The 18,653-nt window shown below is 36.6% G+C and overlaps 2 protein-coding genes across 2 annotated transcripts; both read left to right on the top strand.

Moving 5' to 3' along the window:
- Nucleotides 1-248: 248 nt before the first annotated feature.
- chmp4c (charged multivesicular body protein 4C) lies at nucleotides 249-3,812 on the top strand. Its single transcript, XM_052114347.1, has 5 exons — nucleotides 249-635; nucleotides 2,016-2,193; nucleotides 2,655-2,763; nucleotides 3,159-3,285; nucleotides 3,415-3,812. Exons 1-5 carry the CDS (start codon nucleotides 389-391, stop codon nucleotides 3,474-3,476), a joined length of 723 nt encoding a protein of 240 aa, XP_051970307.1. The 5' UTR covers nucleotides 249-388; the 3' UTR covers nucleotides 3,477-3,812.
- Nucleotides 3,813-5,653: 1,841 nt separating this feature from the next.
- On the top strand, nucleotides 5,654-12,742 carry LOC127634695 (GTPase IMAP family member 4). Its single transcript, XM_052114345.1, has 3 exons — nucleotides 5,654-5,757; nucleotides 7,406-8,197; nucleotides 10,703-12,742. Exons 1-3 carry the CDS (start codon nucleotides 5,727-5,729, stop codon nucleotides 10,726-10,728), a joined length of 849 nt encoding a protein of 282 aa, XP_051970305.1. The 5' UTR covers nucleotides 5,654-5,726; the 3' UTR covers nucleotides 10,729-12,742.
- Nucleotides 12,743-18,653: the final 5,911 nt, after the last annotated feature.

Genomic DNA, 18,653 nt, shown 5'->3' with positions numbered 1-18,653 from the left:
TTAATCCACTGCTCTGTTTCTCTCTCTCTCTTCTGGAAAGTCATTCAAATGTCGCTGTATTTTTTTGATTTTGCTCTTGGAGCAAATGGGTAAGTGAAAATAATATTTGCTGTGATCTCCCATTTACCACTGTCGAAGTTTCAAACCCCGGCGAGTGAAAAACCTCTTGCTCTGTATTTATGGGCGTGTCTTACAGACGCTTACTGAGCAATTTACCTGCGCTCACAGGTGTTGAGTTTCAGGAAGAGAGGGGTTGGCGTATCGGTGTTTTGAGTTGAATCTGAAAAGTAGACTGTCAAGAGGTGTCACTTTCCACGGAATCCTGCATCTATATGGTATTTTGAACCAGCCGCATCTGCAACTGTGATTTACATCAAAACCTTCAAAAATGAGTAAAATTTCAAAGCTTTTTAAAGGGAGTTCTTCGAGCTCGTCCAGACCCAGTTCTAGTTCTGGATCTAGTTCAAGCTCTAGATCTCGGCACCACCGGTCCCGTTCTGGTCCATCACCCCAGGAGGCCATCCACAGACTGAGAGAGACCGAGGCAATGTTAACTAAAAAACAGCAATACCTGGAGAGCAGAATCGAGCAGGAGCTCACGATTGCCAAGAGGAATGGCACCAAAAACAAAAGAGGTACAGTAGGAATAATAATAATAATGATGATGATGATGATCCAACAGGTTTGTGTATATATTACAGTCTTAAGATATCTTTTTCCTACACCAAATAATCTGTTGAAGGCTAAATGCAAGAAACATTGAGATAACAAGCTGTTACATAATCTGTATTTAAAAGTGAATTGATCTACATCCGGAAAGTGTAACAACACCCAATTGAAACATGTCAGTGAAACATGGCTTTTGTTTATATGGAGTGACACCCTATTACACCAAAAACATGTTGCTCAGCTGGACGCTCCTCATTTCAAATCTTCCTTTTGTATATATCAACATGTGGTTTACACCCAAGTTATAACATTTATAAATTATCTTCATTTAAACAATGAAAATGTATCAAATTTAAATCCTGTAGATATGGAGAAGATCTATTTTATTTTTATATATATATATATATATATATGTGTGTGTGTGTGTGTGTGTGTGTGTGTGTGTGTGTGTGTGTGTGTTTTAAATGTCATATTTCCAGAATGGCTAATGTTTGACTTTTCTTGTTCACAAGCCATTCAGCATCTTTTGTTGTCTTATTTAGTGAAAATGATGAGATAAGAAAATAAAAATGGTCTAAAAAGTACATAGAATTCAAAATAAATTACTTAAAATGCAGCTGATCATGTTTCATATGATCAACACTATCCTTTTTATATATGTACATTTTATTTATATAATGAAGAAAAATATAACTTAAGTCAACTGTTTTACATTTTTACATTGAAATGTTTGATGTTGATAATAATAACCACAATAGGATACACTATACGGTTGAGACGAGGAAGGAATATTCTGGGTTCAATACAAGATGAGCTCAATCGACAAGCAAATTTGTGGCATAATGTTGATTACCACAAAATAATAAAATAATTTTTCCAAAAAAAGCAAAAATCGAAGTTACATTGAGGCAGTGGAAGTGAATGGGGCCAAGTTCTGGAGGGTTTAAAGGCAGAAATGTGACGCTTATAATTTTATAGAAACACATAGTAATTCTTCTGTTAAAACTTGTGTATTTTTTTTAACTGTAAAGTTGTTAAATCGTAATTTTTTACAGTCATTTTAGAGTTTGTTGACATTACATCATCATGGCAACAAATTTGTAAAATTGACTCTAAATTTACAAAGAATAGGTAAGTGATTTCATCACACTAAAATCATGTTAACACCTATTGTATATGTCTTGTGGCTATACTTTTGTAATAGTAGGTATTTTAATGTTCACGTATTGGCTCCATTCAATTCCAACTTGTTTTGAAACTGGAATATTCCTTAAGAATATTGCATTGCTTTGACAGTGTTGGTGTTAACATTGGCTTTAATGGTGATCATCTCGCCTCTTTCTCAGCTGCACTTCAGGCTCTTAAGAGGAAGAAACGCTTCGAGCAGCAGTTAACGCAGATCGATGGGACCCTGTCCACCATTGAGTTCCAGCGAGAGGCCCTGGAGAACTCCACCACAAACACGGAGGTTCTGAAGAACTTGGGTTACGCTGCCAAAGCCATCAAAGGGGTTCACCAGAACATGTGAGTGTCTTAATTTCTGTTCTTCACAATATCAATCATTACTATAAACTCATCATTGCTTATCCTGATAGTGCTATGATTGTTGAACTTTTACATCCCTATATACTATTGCATAGTGCTTCATTTGTATCTTGTATTTTGTATCTTTTTTCTTTACTTGCTGAATTCACTAAACAATATGTGTACTCTCTTAAAGGTTACCTTGTTAAGATAGAATATGCCATTAAAATTAATACAATTGCAAATATGGTCATTATCATATTAGTATCATATTAATAACATACTTTAACGGTTTCCTTTGGGCCAAGATTATTGGAAATTTGTATTCTGTTCTATTCTATTAGTATTTTTAAAATTATGCTCTTTTTAGGCAGGCATATAAGTAGTATTTCGTTTTACCTATAGGTAGCATTGTGCTGTGCTAACTGTTTAACTGGATCAGCAAATTTCACATTATCTAGAGATCTGGATAAGATTGACTCCCTCATGCAGGACATTACAGAACAGCAGGAAGTAGCTCAGGAGATCAGTGACGCCATCTCACGACCTTTTGGTGACCAGTTTGATGAGGTATATTTTCAGCATTAACATTTTATGAGCACAAAGATGACTTCTAATAGTTATTTCACACGTTAGGGTTTAGGGTTTTTTCAAAGTCCCTAAACCAAGGCCAAAAGCTACTAACACCAAATTTGGCACAGACCTTCAGACTGTTCTGATTTGGCTTGCATTGGCAGAATGTTCAGATGAGTCAACAGAATGTTCATGAATTCAAACTTCAACTGTCAAAAATTCAAATGTAAACAAACCCACACAATGCCTTTAATCTGCTTTATCCATCCATCCATACATCCATCCATACATATCCTTAAAAGTTACTTAAAAGGCATTTTCAAGCCAATATCAAAATTTGTCTTGAAACCTAACCTATCTAGTTAAAAAATAATCTCTCTCATTCTTAAAAGGATGAATTGTTGGCAGAACTGGCAGAGTTAGAACAGGAAGAACTAGAAGAAAGTATGAAAAATATGGGCAGATTACCAAGTGTCCCAACTACCAAACTACCCACCACAAGACCAAGCCACCGTGCAAGTATGTACTTTAAGTACTCTTACCCATGAAAACTCTTAAAAGGACAATATTTACTGTACAAATTTAACCTAAATTTAATCTTTGCTAAACTATTGTTTCTTTGTATTATTTTTCCTTCTGATTTTTTAGCATCCAAGAAGAGAGTGGAGGATGATCATGATATGAAGAGGTTGGCTACCTGGGCTTCCTAGACAGCAGTACACAAATACTTTCTCTCTTTTCACTTTTCTACTTTTTATTCTCTTGCACATATATATGCATTCTCAAATCATAGACATGCACTGCCAATAAATTGTGTCACACTGTTAGAACTTTTAAAAAAAAAATTTAGAAATGAAGTTGAGACATGAAGCTGAGAATTTATATAGTTATATCTGTGAGTTGATCTTTAAAATGAAGGACTATTTTTCTGGAGTCAACTTTGTGTAAATTTACTTTGTGTAAATAGCAGCATTTTATGAGCGAAGGATCATAAACTGTTTATTTTTAATTAAATGTAAATGTCGAATAGTGGGGTTTCGATGAAAATAAACTGATATTAATTACATATCACTGGATGATTGAATTACTTGCTTACCAGAAAAGTTCAAAAACTAGAATTTGGAGAGTGCTTACAGTAATGTAAAGTGTTTAAAGTATGTCTAAGTTTTTGACATACACATAGGCTTGTAAAATGTACATAGTTCTACTTACCTGTGTCCTTTAGACTTTGCCAGTAACAGCAATTATAAAGATATTTATTTAAAAAAAATGGTATTTACACCCTTGTGCGACCCACATGTACACATGCGTGGACATTGTATTTTGGCTTCGCAATATGCATAATATTAATTAATTTAAACTGACTGATCTCAGTTCAGAAGATTCTGGGCTGTCAGTAAAGGATTAAATGTTCAACGCAGTCATGTGTCAGACAACAGGAGTTTGTCTTTAAGAGAAACGCCAACTAAACTACAAGAAACCTGGTAAGAAACCTAATTAAGTTTTAACATTTGAAACCTCTTTTGAGTCAAAAGATTCTCAAGTTTCATCCAATATGTCATTTTTAAAATGTGAGCAATTAATCATGAAACGCCACGCTGCTAAACACAATGTACAATAATGTGTACTTCAGCCAATTTTTTCCTTAGAATTCCTATTTATTGTGCATTATCACATTGAGACTCAATGGATGCATCCAAAAGCAGAACAATTTTGCTTTCAGAGGATTTATATGGTGTTATAATGTGCATTTCGAGCTGCTCTGAGATCAGTGCAGACAGTCATCACACTGGAGGTAAAGCCATTCACTAATTAGGGGGCAAAGGAGCATCCTATAGCTCTCTATGCAGCTAAGTGCATTCACTTCTCATATCCGAACTGTTCAATTTCAACTTAGTCCCGCTGTCATCATATGTGGACATCGATTTTAGGAAAACTATTTGCTTGAATGTTTATAGGTGTTACTAGTTATAAGTCAAAAAGTGGAACGGAAAACGCACATCAGTCATGCTCGAGACCAATTGTCCTTTTAAACTATTGTAATAGCTAATTGCCAGTACAGAACTATTTAACTTTAAAGGAATGCTCCAGGTTTAATTCAAGTTCAGTTCAATTAACATCATTTGTGTCATATTTACACACACACACACACACAATTCGAGTTACTCTAAGGCACTTATTATGAAAGTAAATGGGGCCAGTACATGAACACTAATATACGCATTTTAAAATGATAGATACAAGATGCAAACAATATACATGTTAATATTTTATAGTCATAAAATCACCTATTAATCCTGTGTGAATATAGTTATATCCAAACTGTTGTCATGAAAGTCTGTAATCCCAGTATTGGATATAATTTTACACGGATAGGGTTCTTTGTTATACTTTTGAAGCCATGTGTATGTTGTTATTTATGGACTGGCCGTAATCACTTCAAGTAAATGCCTTACTGCTAATAAACGAGGGACGAGTCGGAATAATTTTTTGCAGTAATCAACATCATGTCACAAATGCTGTTGATTGAGCACATGTGTTGAAGCTGGAATCTTCTTTTTACGAATTATTCCTCTCACTAGTTTAAATAATACATAGGTTTTAAGGAATAGGCTGTGTTAAAAGGGTTTGTCATCCCTAATACAAACTACTGTTGTAGTATAATTGTGCAGTGATTTATTTTAGTTTGATAGTACTGAAAAATCACGTGCACAATGTTGTTTTAAGGTACTTCAATGAATTCAATGTTAGTACTACTACTACACGAAAAAAATGGCGTAATTGTAATTTTTTGTAGTTGAGGAAAATGTTCATGTTGAAAGTAACCCTCTAGGTGGCGTAGTCAGCTCTCTGTGAACGCGCGCGCATAAACCTCCCGCCCTTCAAGCAGGAAATGCCTCTCTTTTGACTTTCCCTCCCATGTCACTGACTCGAGTAAAAGTTACAGATACAGTACCGACATGAACTCAGACAGACCATCACAGTCAACCGGTAAGTGCTATACTTATGTATATTTCTTAAAAAGGTAGCTGTTGTACTTTTATTTATCTGAAGCCGGTGCGTGCGCGTGCGCGTGTGTTTTTGGTGAATGTGACACGTCTCCGCTGCTTGAAACGGACAGGTATCACGCTTAAAGGTAGAATAAAGTGACAACAGACACTCTCACCATACTATAAACCTCACAAATGTATTATTAAAAAACACCAACTCTGCCATCAGCTTATGTTTATCTAAAAATGTCATTAACGTGTGTATTTTACATTGAAACGCGTTTAGTCAATCACTCAAATAGTGTTCTTTAAGGTTAAAGGCCGGTTGAAAGTTAAATACAGTCTCTAAAATAATACGGACAAAGACACTGCTTTCAGTTCTAATAGGGCTTGGCAGTTAAAGATAATGTATCTGTATTAAAAAGCTCTTGGTCATCTATTTCCTCCTAGCTGGAAGTTACACAAGCTTTAAGGAGAAACTAGAGATGTGTCATAAGATCACATTTCAGATTGAGACACCCAATACTTTCAGATCTTACATCATTAGGTAAAAAACATTCTAGCTCTAAATCCAAATCCAGTCTAGCTATCAATAACTACTGTATGTAACATTATGTGAACCTTTTAATGTCGGCAACTTAAAAAAAAAAAGAAACCTTTCCATGTTTTGTATTAACATATTTTAAGTAGAATAAATAACTTGTTTTAATTGTGTAAAAATTCTTATCAAATTACTTATGCTATAACACAGTAAAATTAAGCACAACAAATCAACATATTACAATAAATATGGGTTTCTAAACATAACTATAATTAGTTGTTTATTGATATAGATTTTACAATGGCCGATGGCAATATCTAGAGAGAAGGGTGCGATATAACCAATATGCACATAATACAAATTAATGATGATGTATGAAATGTTAACAGAACATTTTTATAATTCATTGAGGCTCTAAAGTTTGGAATTGAATAAATATCTTACATTTTTATTGATCATCTAAGTGAGCATGGTTATTGCCCTATGCAGATAATGTAAAATAGGATAAATGGGCCTATTAATGATTAAAATCCATATAAATAATTTAACACATACTTTGGCTGTTGGCATATGGATTATTCTGACTTTGATTGTGTACTCTAATATGTAACATTCATAGAACCAATTTAGTGATGCCCATAATAATGTAATTGTGCAGGGCCTGGGTAGTTCAGTGAGTATTGACGCCGACTACCACCCCTGGAGTCGTGAGTTCGAATCCAGAGTGTGCTGAGTGACTCCAGCCAGGCCTCCTAAGCAACCAAATTGGCCCGGTTGCTAGGGAGGGTAGAGTCACATGGGGTAACCTCCTTGTGGTCGATTAGTGGTTCTCACTCTCATGGGGTGCGTGGTAAGTTGTGCGTTGATCGCGGAGATTAGCATGAGTCTCCACATGCTGCGAGTCTCCGTGGTGTCATGCACGACAAGCCACGTGATAACATGTGCGGATTGACGGTCTCAGAAGCGGAGGCAACTGAGTCTTGTCCTTTGCCACTCGGATTGAGGTGAGTAACCATGCCACTACGAGGACCTACTAAGTAGAGGGAATTGGGCATTCCAAATTGGGAGAAAAGGGGATTCAAATAAAACATTTCATTGTGCCCTCCAGCCGATGACCAGCTCGACCCTGAAGATGAGAAGCGGTTGGCGGCGGCCGCCCGAGAGGCAATCCGTCTATCTGAGCTTCGTCTCATCCTGCTGGGCTGGAGATGGCCAGGTAAGAGCCTGACCGGCAACACCATCCTGGGACGTGAGGAGTTCCGTTTGGAACGTGCTGCTGAATTCTGTGTGAAACGTGAAACCGAGGTGGATCGGCGTAAGGTAACGGTTGTAGACACACCTGGCTGGTTCTCAGCCCAGACCACACCAGGGGATTACCAACAGGAGATGGTCCGAAGTGTAAGTATGTGCCCACCAGGACCCCATGCATTCCTGCTTGTTATACCTGTGGGCATGTTCACCGAAACGGACCGGGCTCGTATCGAGGAGAACTTGGTGCTGTTTGGGGAGGACATATGGAAGCACACCTTGGTGGTGTTCACCTGGGCGGAGGTTTTGAAGGACAGGTCCATAGAAAGGCATATACGAAGGGAAGGTCGTGACCTTCAGTGGGTTGTGGACAAGTGTAAAAAAAGGTACCATGTCATCAATAACTATATTTTTGGCGAGCACCCGCAGCTGCCCCAGCTAATGGAGAAGATCGAGAAGATAGTTGCTGAAGAAGGTGGTTATTTCACCCTTAAGACAGATGAAAATAAAACACAATGTCAAGCTCTGAGTCCACTGCAGGATGAGAATCTGAAGACCAATGCTGTGAAAGAGAACCGAGAGCTGGGTGCGAGACCCAAACAGAATGGTTCCTGCAACTCACTACGCACCAAGGACGTCGACACTTCACAGAGTGAGTTAATGTCCAATCACTGTTTTGTCAGGGTGATTTATTTCGCATTCACACATTAAATGTACACATACATTTTCATACGTTTGAATAGAAACTGTAATGTACAATATCAACATATTGAGTGTGTTTACATGCACTGATTATGCCTAATAAGCCGACATTGTGTAAGGTCATGCAAACGCCTTAAATGGTTTTCTTTTATTGGGGTAAGGCCATAATAGGTTTAAGCAAAAATACGACTGGCACGCATCGTTTTTTGCCCACTATCCTGATTTTGAATTGCAAACACCTTTATCGACGTTCTTACCAGCTTAGCCAATGTGCACAAATATGCCTGTTTTCGTTTTGACATCAAAAGTAGAGAATAATGCAATGACTTCAAATCTCATGTAAATGTCAGTTTTTTAAATAAGCTGATTTTTGATAGTTATCAGCATATTGCTGTGCATGTAAATGCACTCATTGAGAGCATCTAATTCCCTATTATGTAATGGCGTGTTTGTGTGTCATTGAGTTGAACTCTGAGCATCACTGAGGCGCACCGCAGACGTCAACCAGAGAAGCAGCTCCTGTCCGCAAGAGCATGTGAAATTTTCAGCGCTCTGATGCACGTGTTGTCAGCCAAGGCTCGTGCCAAACTTTAGCTAAAGTATAAATTAACAAATATAAAATTTGATAGTGAAAACGAAGCACTCCGGTTTCACTTTAATTTAGCGATCATGTGATGAAACATGTTCCTGTACATATCGGTTCATGCACGCAGTGTTAATGACACGCAGTGTCACAGAGATGCACACTTTTGTATGACAATTAATCGTGAAATCCCTAAAAGAGACAATTTATCGTCATAGCCCTAAATCAGACAATTCATCGTCATAATCACAATTATTTGTATGACAATTAATCGTCAACCAAATTTAGTAATCGTGACAGCACTAGGTTTAACGTTAATGTGTTTCAATCATTTACTGATTTCTGTGTGTTGTATCATGGTTCTGAGTAGTCTTTAAAAAAATCACACAGAAGGGGCCTGGGTAACTTGGTGAGGATTGACACTGACACCTCTGGAGTCACAAGTTCGAATCCAGGGTGTGCTGAGTGACTCCAGCCAGGTCTCTTAAGCAACCAAATTGGTCCGGTTGCTAGGGAGGGTAGAGTCACATGGGGTAATCGTGTTCGCGATTAGTGGGTCTTGCTCTCAATAGGGCGCATGGTAAGTTGTTCATGGATCGCGGAGAATAGCATGAATCTTCTCATGCTATGAGTCTCAGCGGTGTTATGCACAGCGAGCCACATGACAAGATGTCAAGGCTGACTATCTCAGAAGCGGCGGCAACTGAAACTTGTCCATCAGTATTTACTCTGATTTTCTTTGTCAGAGTTTTCTGATCGAAAATGCTTGACACAGTTTCCAATTAAAGCATGCCATCCATTAATTCCTTCTATTCTGAAGAGTAGAAGTGAAACTAATCTCTCCAATATGTATGACGTGACCCGTAAACCCTACACTAGTGGCTCATAATATAACACTAGTAAAAGTGAAAAACTTTCTGAGATGCTATTTTTCTCACAAAATTGTACTGAGCTGTTATCTGTGTTACCGTAGACTTTGTCAGTTCGAACCAGTCTGGCCATTCTCTTTTGACCTCTCATCAATAAGGCATTTGCGTCCACAGAACTTCTTTTCACTGGTTGTTTTTTGCTTTTGGCACCATTCTGAGTAAATTCTAAGGACTTTTGTGCATGAAAATCAAGAAGATCAGCAGTTACAGAAATACTCATACCAGATTATCTGGCACCAACAATCATACCATGCTCCAAATCACTGAGATCACATTTTTCCCAATTCTGATGTTGATGTGAACATTAATTGAAGCTCCTGACCCATATCTGCATGATATTATGCACTGCACTGCTACCACACGATTGGCTGATTATAAAATCGTTTGGATGATTGTTGGTGCCAGATTTTGCAAAACATTGTTGATTTGAGTATTACTGTTAAGTACCCCAAAATCACTGAAAACCTTGAAAATAATAATAATCCTTAGAAGAACAATAAGGCCTCCGCACTTTCAGTGCTTGGGCCCTAATAATAGCATGCACAATAAAAATATATCTAACCAAATAAACTAAACACATGAATGAAAAATCATTAAAAAAAATAATACAATATCATGCAGACCAAACAAATACCTTAATTACCTAAAAACAAACTGGCCAGCTATACCATCTACCAGAGATTAGCAACTGTATGTACTGTATGTGATGATTCTCATAATATCATTTGTGCTTGCATGAGAAATGAATGGTTTACAAGATTTCATGGGACTTGTATTCTTTCCCCCCATAATCATCTTGTCATAAACTGGACAATGTATTACCTACTTAAAATTGCTGTGTACGTAGAATATATTTAAAAGCAAGTGGAATTTTTTTTAAATGGTTCAGAAAAGCACTATAACAAAGCTTTTTTTTAATCTCACGTCTTTGTTTTCTCTGCAGGTTTGGTTGAAGGAGTGAGAGACTAATCATGTACAGACTGTTCCAGTGCTGCTGTGTTTATCTCAATTCATTTGAACTTAATAGTGCCTAAATTATTGGTAAAATTATTTATATATCCACATATCTTTGACTTCAGTCCACCAATCCAAGCAGCTTCTAGTGGTAGGGTTTACAGTTGGGTTTACAGTATCCCTGTAGGCTAATAATTCTTAACCTAAAAAATTTAACATATTGTAACATAACTAGGAATTAATCATTCTAAGTTACAATAGTGTTAGTAAATCAGTAGAACAATCTTATATACTAATTGAAAGCATTTGTATGGATGGTATTTCATACAAATAGCAATACTACTGTGTACTAGAAACACAGTGAGTCAAAAGGTTAGCTAATCAGGATTTACATGGTATTGATGCAATATCTTGAGAAAATTCTTGAGGTAATGGAGTCATCAGTTTTGAGAAAAACACTCCCCACTTATTAGTTATTTGCACTAATAAATTTAAAACAACATGATAGCCTGTAAAAATGCCTAAACTAATGCAATAATAACTGTTAGAGATTCTGTAAGGGGGGACTTCACTATGAATTAATTGACCCTTCGCTAAGCCCCGCCTGAACAGTGATTCTGACCAATCCTGTCTTAGCAAATGTTGGTCTGCCGCCATTACTCTGACACAGGTTTGCTTTTTTCCAATGACAGTCTATAAAATTAATGTGTGTTTGAGTACTTTTAAGTTTTTTTTTTAATCAAAATAACCCCAAAATTTTAAACGCGTTGTTGCCGGGTCATTTGTAATAGTGGCACGAGTTACACACAAATGCATTTATACAGTAATATAGAAATATTTATTAAGCATCAATTAATGCTCCTAATTCTTGCTGTACAGGTTGTGTTTGTTAAGTAATGTACAGTCAGCTGATTGTTATTGCAAAATAAACCCTGAAAGGGTGAACAGGTCTTGTGTCACCCTAAAGGAGTTTATTTTGCATTAACTGGCTTACTACATATCCTGCTTTTTACATGGTTACTAACCAAATTAATAAATAAATGGGCATGAAATAATGGTATGCATTGAAATAATGTTATTATGTGAGAAGAGAGTAATCGCTGAACAACTGAATTCCACCTCTGGTTTACGTCAGAGTTGGTGTTTATTTTGTGTAATGACTGACTGCTCATTATCCAGCGAATTACAAGACTACTTGCCAAATAAATAAATAAATGGACATGATATGAGTTTAAATTACTTTATTAGCTTACTTGTAGAGATTGCAGAGTGATATGGAAGTAGGAATGATGATTCAGATTTGCTCAGATGCACGGTTGTTACTCAGAAGTATCAGACCGCTAGATGACACCATTAAGCAATCAGAATCGAGTATTCCAGAGACCCATGTAATAACATAAGTTAACTACATTCGTTAACAAGAGCCACAACATTAAACAATACTTTTACAGAATTTATTAGACTTAGTTACTGTTACTCAACATATACTTGTATTTGTTTAGTTAATGCATTATGAACTTCAGAAGCCCTGAACCGCACTGTGACATTTTTTTAGCTGTCTTTTTGCCTTCCTGAGCCTATATCCTACAATTGTTTTGTTTTTTCTTACATTTTTGTTTTGCTCTACAATTGTTTTTTTTTTTAGCTAACAACTAGCATGCGGTACCAGCCTGGACCACCAGGTGCCACTATAACTCAGAATGAAATCTTAGGTGACAGATGACAGCTGTGATACTTGATCTGTTTATTTTATTGTTGTAAAATACAAAAGGAATGTATTGCAAATCTTAATCAAGGAAAGAAACTTAATGTTTTAGAGTCTACTAATACATGAGATCCCCCTATTAAAAGAATATACCTCAGGTTACAATGTTTCATATGGCATTTATTGTGAAGTGTGACAATGGGAGTTCTTTCTGGTTGTTTGATGACCTTAACCACCAGGAATATCAATGCTACTATTGATATTGTGCTTCTTTTTATTTGTTGGCCCATGTAAACATGCGCTACATCTTTGACCGTTGCTACACCTACTCTGTTTTCAGTGCCGTGATTAAAGGGATGACTCGTGTTAGAGTTGCCTAACCTTCTTCAACCACTGCACCGTGTCGAGTTAAAGGAAGATGCAGAGCTGCAGCTCTGCTTGAGGAAAAGGTGCACGTTTCATGTTCAGTCATCATCTGGCCTACTGGTTGTCCTTGGTCTGTTAAGTGAGGGGACACACTGAGAACTTTGCATCTCTTAAATATTATAGAACTGCAGAGATTATTTAGCAGAGATGAGTAACTTCTATTAAAATGAAAGAGAGAAATTAGAATGCCCAACCAAGAAGCTCTGAGTGCCCAATGTAGAAACAGTTAAAAGAGCCAATCACCTTTTAGATACATACATCCCCTGTTAATCAACTCTAAATTGCATTTTTAGCATAATATGAGGTAAAGAATCACAATTTATGATTGTCATATTGTATCGCTGATTTGAAATATGTTCTTTGATCGTAATCTTGACCATCCATTTTTGAGATTTTGTCCTTTCTCCATTCAAGTAGATAGGTGCTGCACTGGTGTGAATGGAAATAGCCTCCAGAGAGCGTACCAAAGATGGCCGACAGTGAACTGACTTGCTAGAAAGGCTAAGGCTAAAATCTCTTACAACACTTTTAATGTGATAGTTCATTCACAAATTTTAATTCTCTCATTATTTACTCACCCTCATGCCATCCCAGATGTGTGGCTTTCTTTCTTCTGCTGAACACAAACAAAGATTTTAAGACTATCTCAGCACTGTAGGGCCATACAATGCAAGTGAATGGTGACCAAAATTTCAAGATCCAAAAATCATATAAAGGCAGCATAAATGTAATCCATACAACTCAAGTGGTTAAATACATGTCTTCATAAGCTATAAAATAGGTGTTGGTGAGAAACAGATAAAAAGTATTTAAGTCAATTTTTACTATATACCTCCACTTTCACTACTTTCACATTCTGAATGTAAAAGTGGTGATTTATAGTAAAAAATAATCTGTGTAAATGATTGCATTGCTTCAGAAGACATATATTCAATCTGTCTATCTATCTATCTGTCTGTCTGTCTGTCTGTGTAAGGCCTTTATCAATTTAAAACCTTTCAAACTATTTCAAGTTTTAGACAAGACTTTGACAAGCCAATAACAACATTTGTCTTGAGAAACTTCACATACCATTTGATGGTACTTACATCACATCCTCTTACAGCTCAAATGGCATTGATTTACTTCTGTTGAGTCAGTCAAGAAAAACATGACAAAACCGATCAAATATGTGTCTTTTTGAAATAATCAAAAAGATTGGTGGTGTTTATCCATATTGTGTTGATCAATTCCAAATCAATACTTGCTCCTCAGATGTTCCAACTATAGCTGTTACTGCTTCAACCCAAAAGGAGGTGACATTTCTTATCAAATTAGTTTTTATCCAATCAGGGTATAGGGAAACCTACAAAAGGTACAAATTGTCAATAATCACATAGAACTGTTAATTTAGCAGGTTAATTAAGATGAACATTATCATTATTTATCTCTTAAGGTAATATGTGATTTTATTTACAATTATTCTGCTCTTAACTGAATAAAATAGTTTGCAGTATTAAGCTGTTAAATGCATGTCATTTCTGACCCTTTTAAGAGTTAAAAATAGTGAAAAATTAATACTAATCTTTTTGATTGGTTTTTGGTCAGATGCTTTTGATTCTTAACATTAATAATTAATAAAAAGATTACATTTTATTAAAATATATATACAGGTGCTGGTCATATAATTAGAATATCATCAAAAAGTTGATTTATTTCAGTAATTCCATTCAAAAAGTGAAACTTGGATAATGTATACATTCATTCCACACAGACTGATATATTTCAAGTGTTCATTCCTTTTAATTTTGATGATTATAACTGACAACTAATGAAAAAACCCAAAATCAGTATCTCAGAAAATTAGAATATTGTGAAAAGGTTCAATATTGAAGACACCGGGTGCCACACTCTAATCAGCTAATTAATTCAAAACACCGGCAAAGGCCTTTAAATGGTCTCTCAGTCTAGTTCTGTAACACAATCATGGGGAAGACTGCTGACTTGACAGCTGTCCAAAAGACGACCATTGACACCTTGCACAAGGAGGGCAAGACACAAAAGATCATTGCTAAAGAGGCTGGCTGTTCACAGAGCGCTGTGTCCAAGCACATTAATAGAGAGGCAAAGGGAAGGAAAAGAAAAGATGTGGTAGAAAAAAGTGTACAAGCAATAGGGATAACCGCACCCTGGAGAGGATTGTGAAACAAAACCCATTAAAAAATGTGGGGGAGATTCACAAAGAGTGGACTGCAGCTGGAGTGCTTCAAGAACCACCACGCACAGACGTATGCAAGACATGGGTTTCAGCTGTCGCATTCCTTGTGTCAAGCCACTCTTGAACAAGACACAGCATCAGAAGCGTCTCGCCTGGGCTAAAGACAAAAAGGACTGGACTGCTGCTGAGTGGTCCAAAGTTATGTTCTCTGATGAAAGTAGATTTTGCATTTCCTTTGGAAATCAAGGTCCCAGAGTCTGGAGGAGGAGAGGAGAGGCACAGAATCCACGTTGCTTGAAGTCCAGTGTAAAGTTTCTACAGTCAGTGATGGTTTGGGTTGCCATGTCATCTGCTGGTGTTGGTCCACTGTGTTTTCTGAGGTCCAAGGTCAACGCAGCCATCTACCAGGAAGTTTTAGAGCACTTCATGCTTCCTGCTGCTGACCAACTTTATGGAGATGCAGATTTCATTTTCCAACAGAACTTAGCACCTGCACACAGTGCCAAAGCTACCAGTACCTGGTTTAAGGACCATGATATCACTGTTCTTAATTGGCCAGCAAACTCGCCTGACCTTAACCCTATAGAAAATCTATGGGGTTTTGTGAAGAGGAAGATGCGATACGCCAGACCCAACAATGCAGAAGAGCTGAAGGCCACTATCAGAGCAACCTGGGCTCTCATAACACCCGAGCAGTGCCACAGACTGATCGACTCCATGCCACGCCGCATTGCTGCAGTAATTCAGGCAAAAGGAGCCCCAACTAAGTATTGAGTGCTGTACATGCTCATACTTTTCATGTTCATACTTTTCAGTTGGCCAACATTTCTAAAAATCCTTTTTTTGTATTGGTAATATTCTAATTTTGGGAGATACTGAATTTGGGATTTTCATTAGTCATCAGTTTTAATCCTCACAATTAAATGAAATAAAGATTTGAAATATATCAGTCTGTGTGTAATGTGAATATAATATCCAAGTTTCACTTTTTGAAAGGAATTACTGAAATAAATCAACTTTTTGATGATATTCTAATTATATGACCAGCACCTGTATATATCAATGTCAGGGTATTTTGAGTGGTCACAAGGGTGTTGCTAGGTGGTTGCTAGGGCATTACAAAAATGATGCAAGATATTTGCTTATACTAGCCCAAGTCAAAAGAGTAATTTCCCAATCTCTATGACATTCTGATCCATAGATTTGTGTGGATGTTATATTCACCAGGCAGACGTTTGTATTCTGAAATATATAAAAAGTAAAATGAAAACCACAATTCTGTATTTGTTTAAAACTGATACAATGTGTAAGTGTTCTAATTTTCATATTATTTTCTTTTCTCAAAATGAAAAGATTACTGTATATCTACTGTAAAAGATAAAGGCTACCACAACTGTAAAAATTAATACATGTGGTGCTCTTTCCAGACTACATGTTTTTTTAAAGCCTGTGCTTAATGTGGAAAAAAAATCCAATGGCAATGTTTTTAAATTCAAAAGGGAGATCATGTATATCTATTACATTAACAGTTATTTTTACCAAAACAGAAGGGTTAAAAGAAGCTAGAATTAATATATAATATAGAACACAATAATATAATTTGAATAAAAACTGAAGGACAAACTATACAAAGAAAATACCAGTCTGCGACAGACATCAAACTGTACTGTACTCAACATGCACTGTAAATGCAGATCAGTTATAAACCAGAGCTGTAGAACAGCAGGGCAAATCTATAGTCCATTAGGACTTCTAAAAATACAGAAATATTTATCCACTCCACTGTTCAATATGCCGGCATACTGAAATCAATACATGAGCACTCTACTCGTAAACCCTTTCAGTGTACTGATTATAAAAACCTCAAACACAGCATTATTTGGTGGTGTTATCAGCGATTTGCTCTTCATTTGAACATCCTTGCTTCACTTCAAACTAGTCTAGTTCATATATGTTGACTTTCTATATGATCACATACAGTTTATATATACGTATATATCATGGATGACAATTGTATGAGGATTCCACAGCACCATCAACATTCCAGTAGAGTTCCTAATAGCTTAGAGATTTTACATTGCATACTCTGAAAACCTTGAGATAAGCGATTGAACAGTTGGCAAATGGAATTTAATTCCCATAGGACGGTGGGGATTGCCTGGAGGCCCATTCAGTGTGCTCCTTTAGAACCATTTGTGAGTTATAGATATCAACAGAAATTGTCACATTTTGTAGGGCAAAGATGGCATACCTTTATCAAAAAGAAAGCTGATTCTACATGAAATTAGACCAATGTTCAATAGTTTAACAACAATAGATTTTGTAAATATCAGATTGCTTCTCAGTGGCATTGGCTGTATAATGTAATGAAATGCCATTGCTTTCACTGATATGTCAAATTGTTTTTCATGCAGTGTAGTCTGAATCAGCACAGACAAAACATTTACTTATAAATATGGAACAGTCAGAAATGTCCAGGTTCCAGGAACCCTCTGCCTCAGCAGTTCCTCTTCTGATGACAATGTGTTATCATCATGTTTTGATAAATACTCCTCTCTTTCCATTCAAACAACAAAAAAAAATAAACATAAGGAAAATGACACATAACCAATGTTGAATGGAAAAGAGACAAAATAACCATGCATTTGAGTGCCTTAATTTGATAACTAGATAAAATAGGAACTCAATGTACTGTAATAGTCTGTGATTGTGTTCAGAATCAGCTTTATTGCCAAGTATGCTTACACATACAAGGAATATGTCTAGGTGACAGGAGCTTCCAGTGTACAACAATACAAACAATACCAAAAACAGCAGCAAGACATAGGTAATTAAAAACAGAAAAGAACACAAAATAAATAATTATACATATATGGGGCAGTGGTGGCTCAGTGGTTGAGGCTCAGGGTTACTGACCAGAAGGTTGGGTGTTCAAGCCCCAGCACCACCAAGATGCCACTGTTGGGCCCTTGAACAAGGCCCTTAACTCCAGGTTGCTCTGGGGGATTGTCCCTGTAATAAGTGCACTGTAAGTCGCTTTGGAAAAAAGCGTCTGCCAAATGCATAAATGTAAATGTAAATACGTACATACACTCACCTTCATACATACACACGTAGTGCAAATCTAATACAATCTGTTATATAAATGATTCAATATATGATTCAACTTAACGTTTGTCATGAAAGAACAAAAACATCAAGGCCTAAGCAAGTGTATATAAATAATGCGTAATGTAAAGCTCAGTTTGTAAAAATGCTTTAAACAATGTTCATGTAACTCACATGATAGTCAACATCAAAGTCATGGGTTTGACACCCAGGGAACACACCTACTGATCAAATGCAAAGCTAAAATGCATTGTAAGGCACTTTGGATAAAAGTAAATTATGTACGTTGAGCAACAGAAATATAATACCTGTTTGTAATCCACAGGCCTGTTAAGAGTTATTTTACCCATAGGGTAAAGTATGACTGCATATTCCCCGTCCATTTCACAGGTGTGTGAGGTATATCACTCTTTCTGAGCTGCAGAATATATATGTGAGGGTATTCCACTTGAGCAGGCACATGTTTACACAGATTTCACATTTCCTGTCCCATGTCTCCTGGAT

Source organism: Xyrauchen texanus, chromosome 41 (genome assembly GCF_025860055.1).
Source record: "Xyrauchen texanus isolate HMW12.3.18 chromosome 41, RBS_HiC_50CHRs, whole genome shotgun sequence".
Taxonomy (NCBI): domain Eukaryota; kingdom Metazoa; phylum Chordata; class Actinopteri; order Cypriniformes; family Catostomidae; genus Xyrauchen; species Xyrauchen texanus.
Note: the sequence above shows the minus strand (reverse complement) of the source record. Positions and strands in the feature narration are given on the sequence as shown.

Bases quoted from the DNA above. Each gene is read 5' to 3' on its own strand.
- LOC127634695 (XM_052114345.1), top strand. From the start codon at position 5,727: ATGAACTCAGACAGACCATCACAGTCAACCG. The intron at 5,758-7,405 runs GTAAGTGCTATA...TGTGCCCTCCAG, and splicing joins CAGACCATCACAGTCAACCG to CCGATGACCAGCTCGACCCT. The intron at 8,198-10,702 runs GTGAGTTAATGT...TTTTCTCTGCAG, and splicing joins GGACGTCGACACTTCACAGA to GTTTGGTTGAAGGAGTGAGA.
- chmp4c (XM_052114347.1), top strand. From the start codon at position 389: ATGAGTAAAATTTCAAAGCTTTTTAAAGGGAGTTCTTCGAGCTCGTCC. The intron at 2,764-3,158 runs GTATATTTTCAG...CATTCTTAAAAG, and splicing joins TTGGTGACCAGTTTGATGAG to GATGAATTGTTGGCAGAACT. The intron at 3,286-3,414 runs GTATGTACTTTA...CTGATTTTTTAG, and splicing joins AAGACCAAGCCACCGTGCAA to CATCCAAGAAGAGAGTGGAG.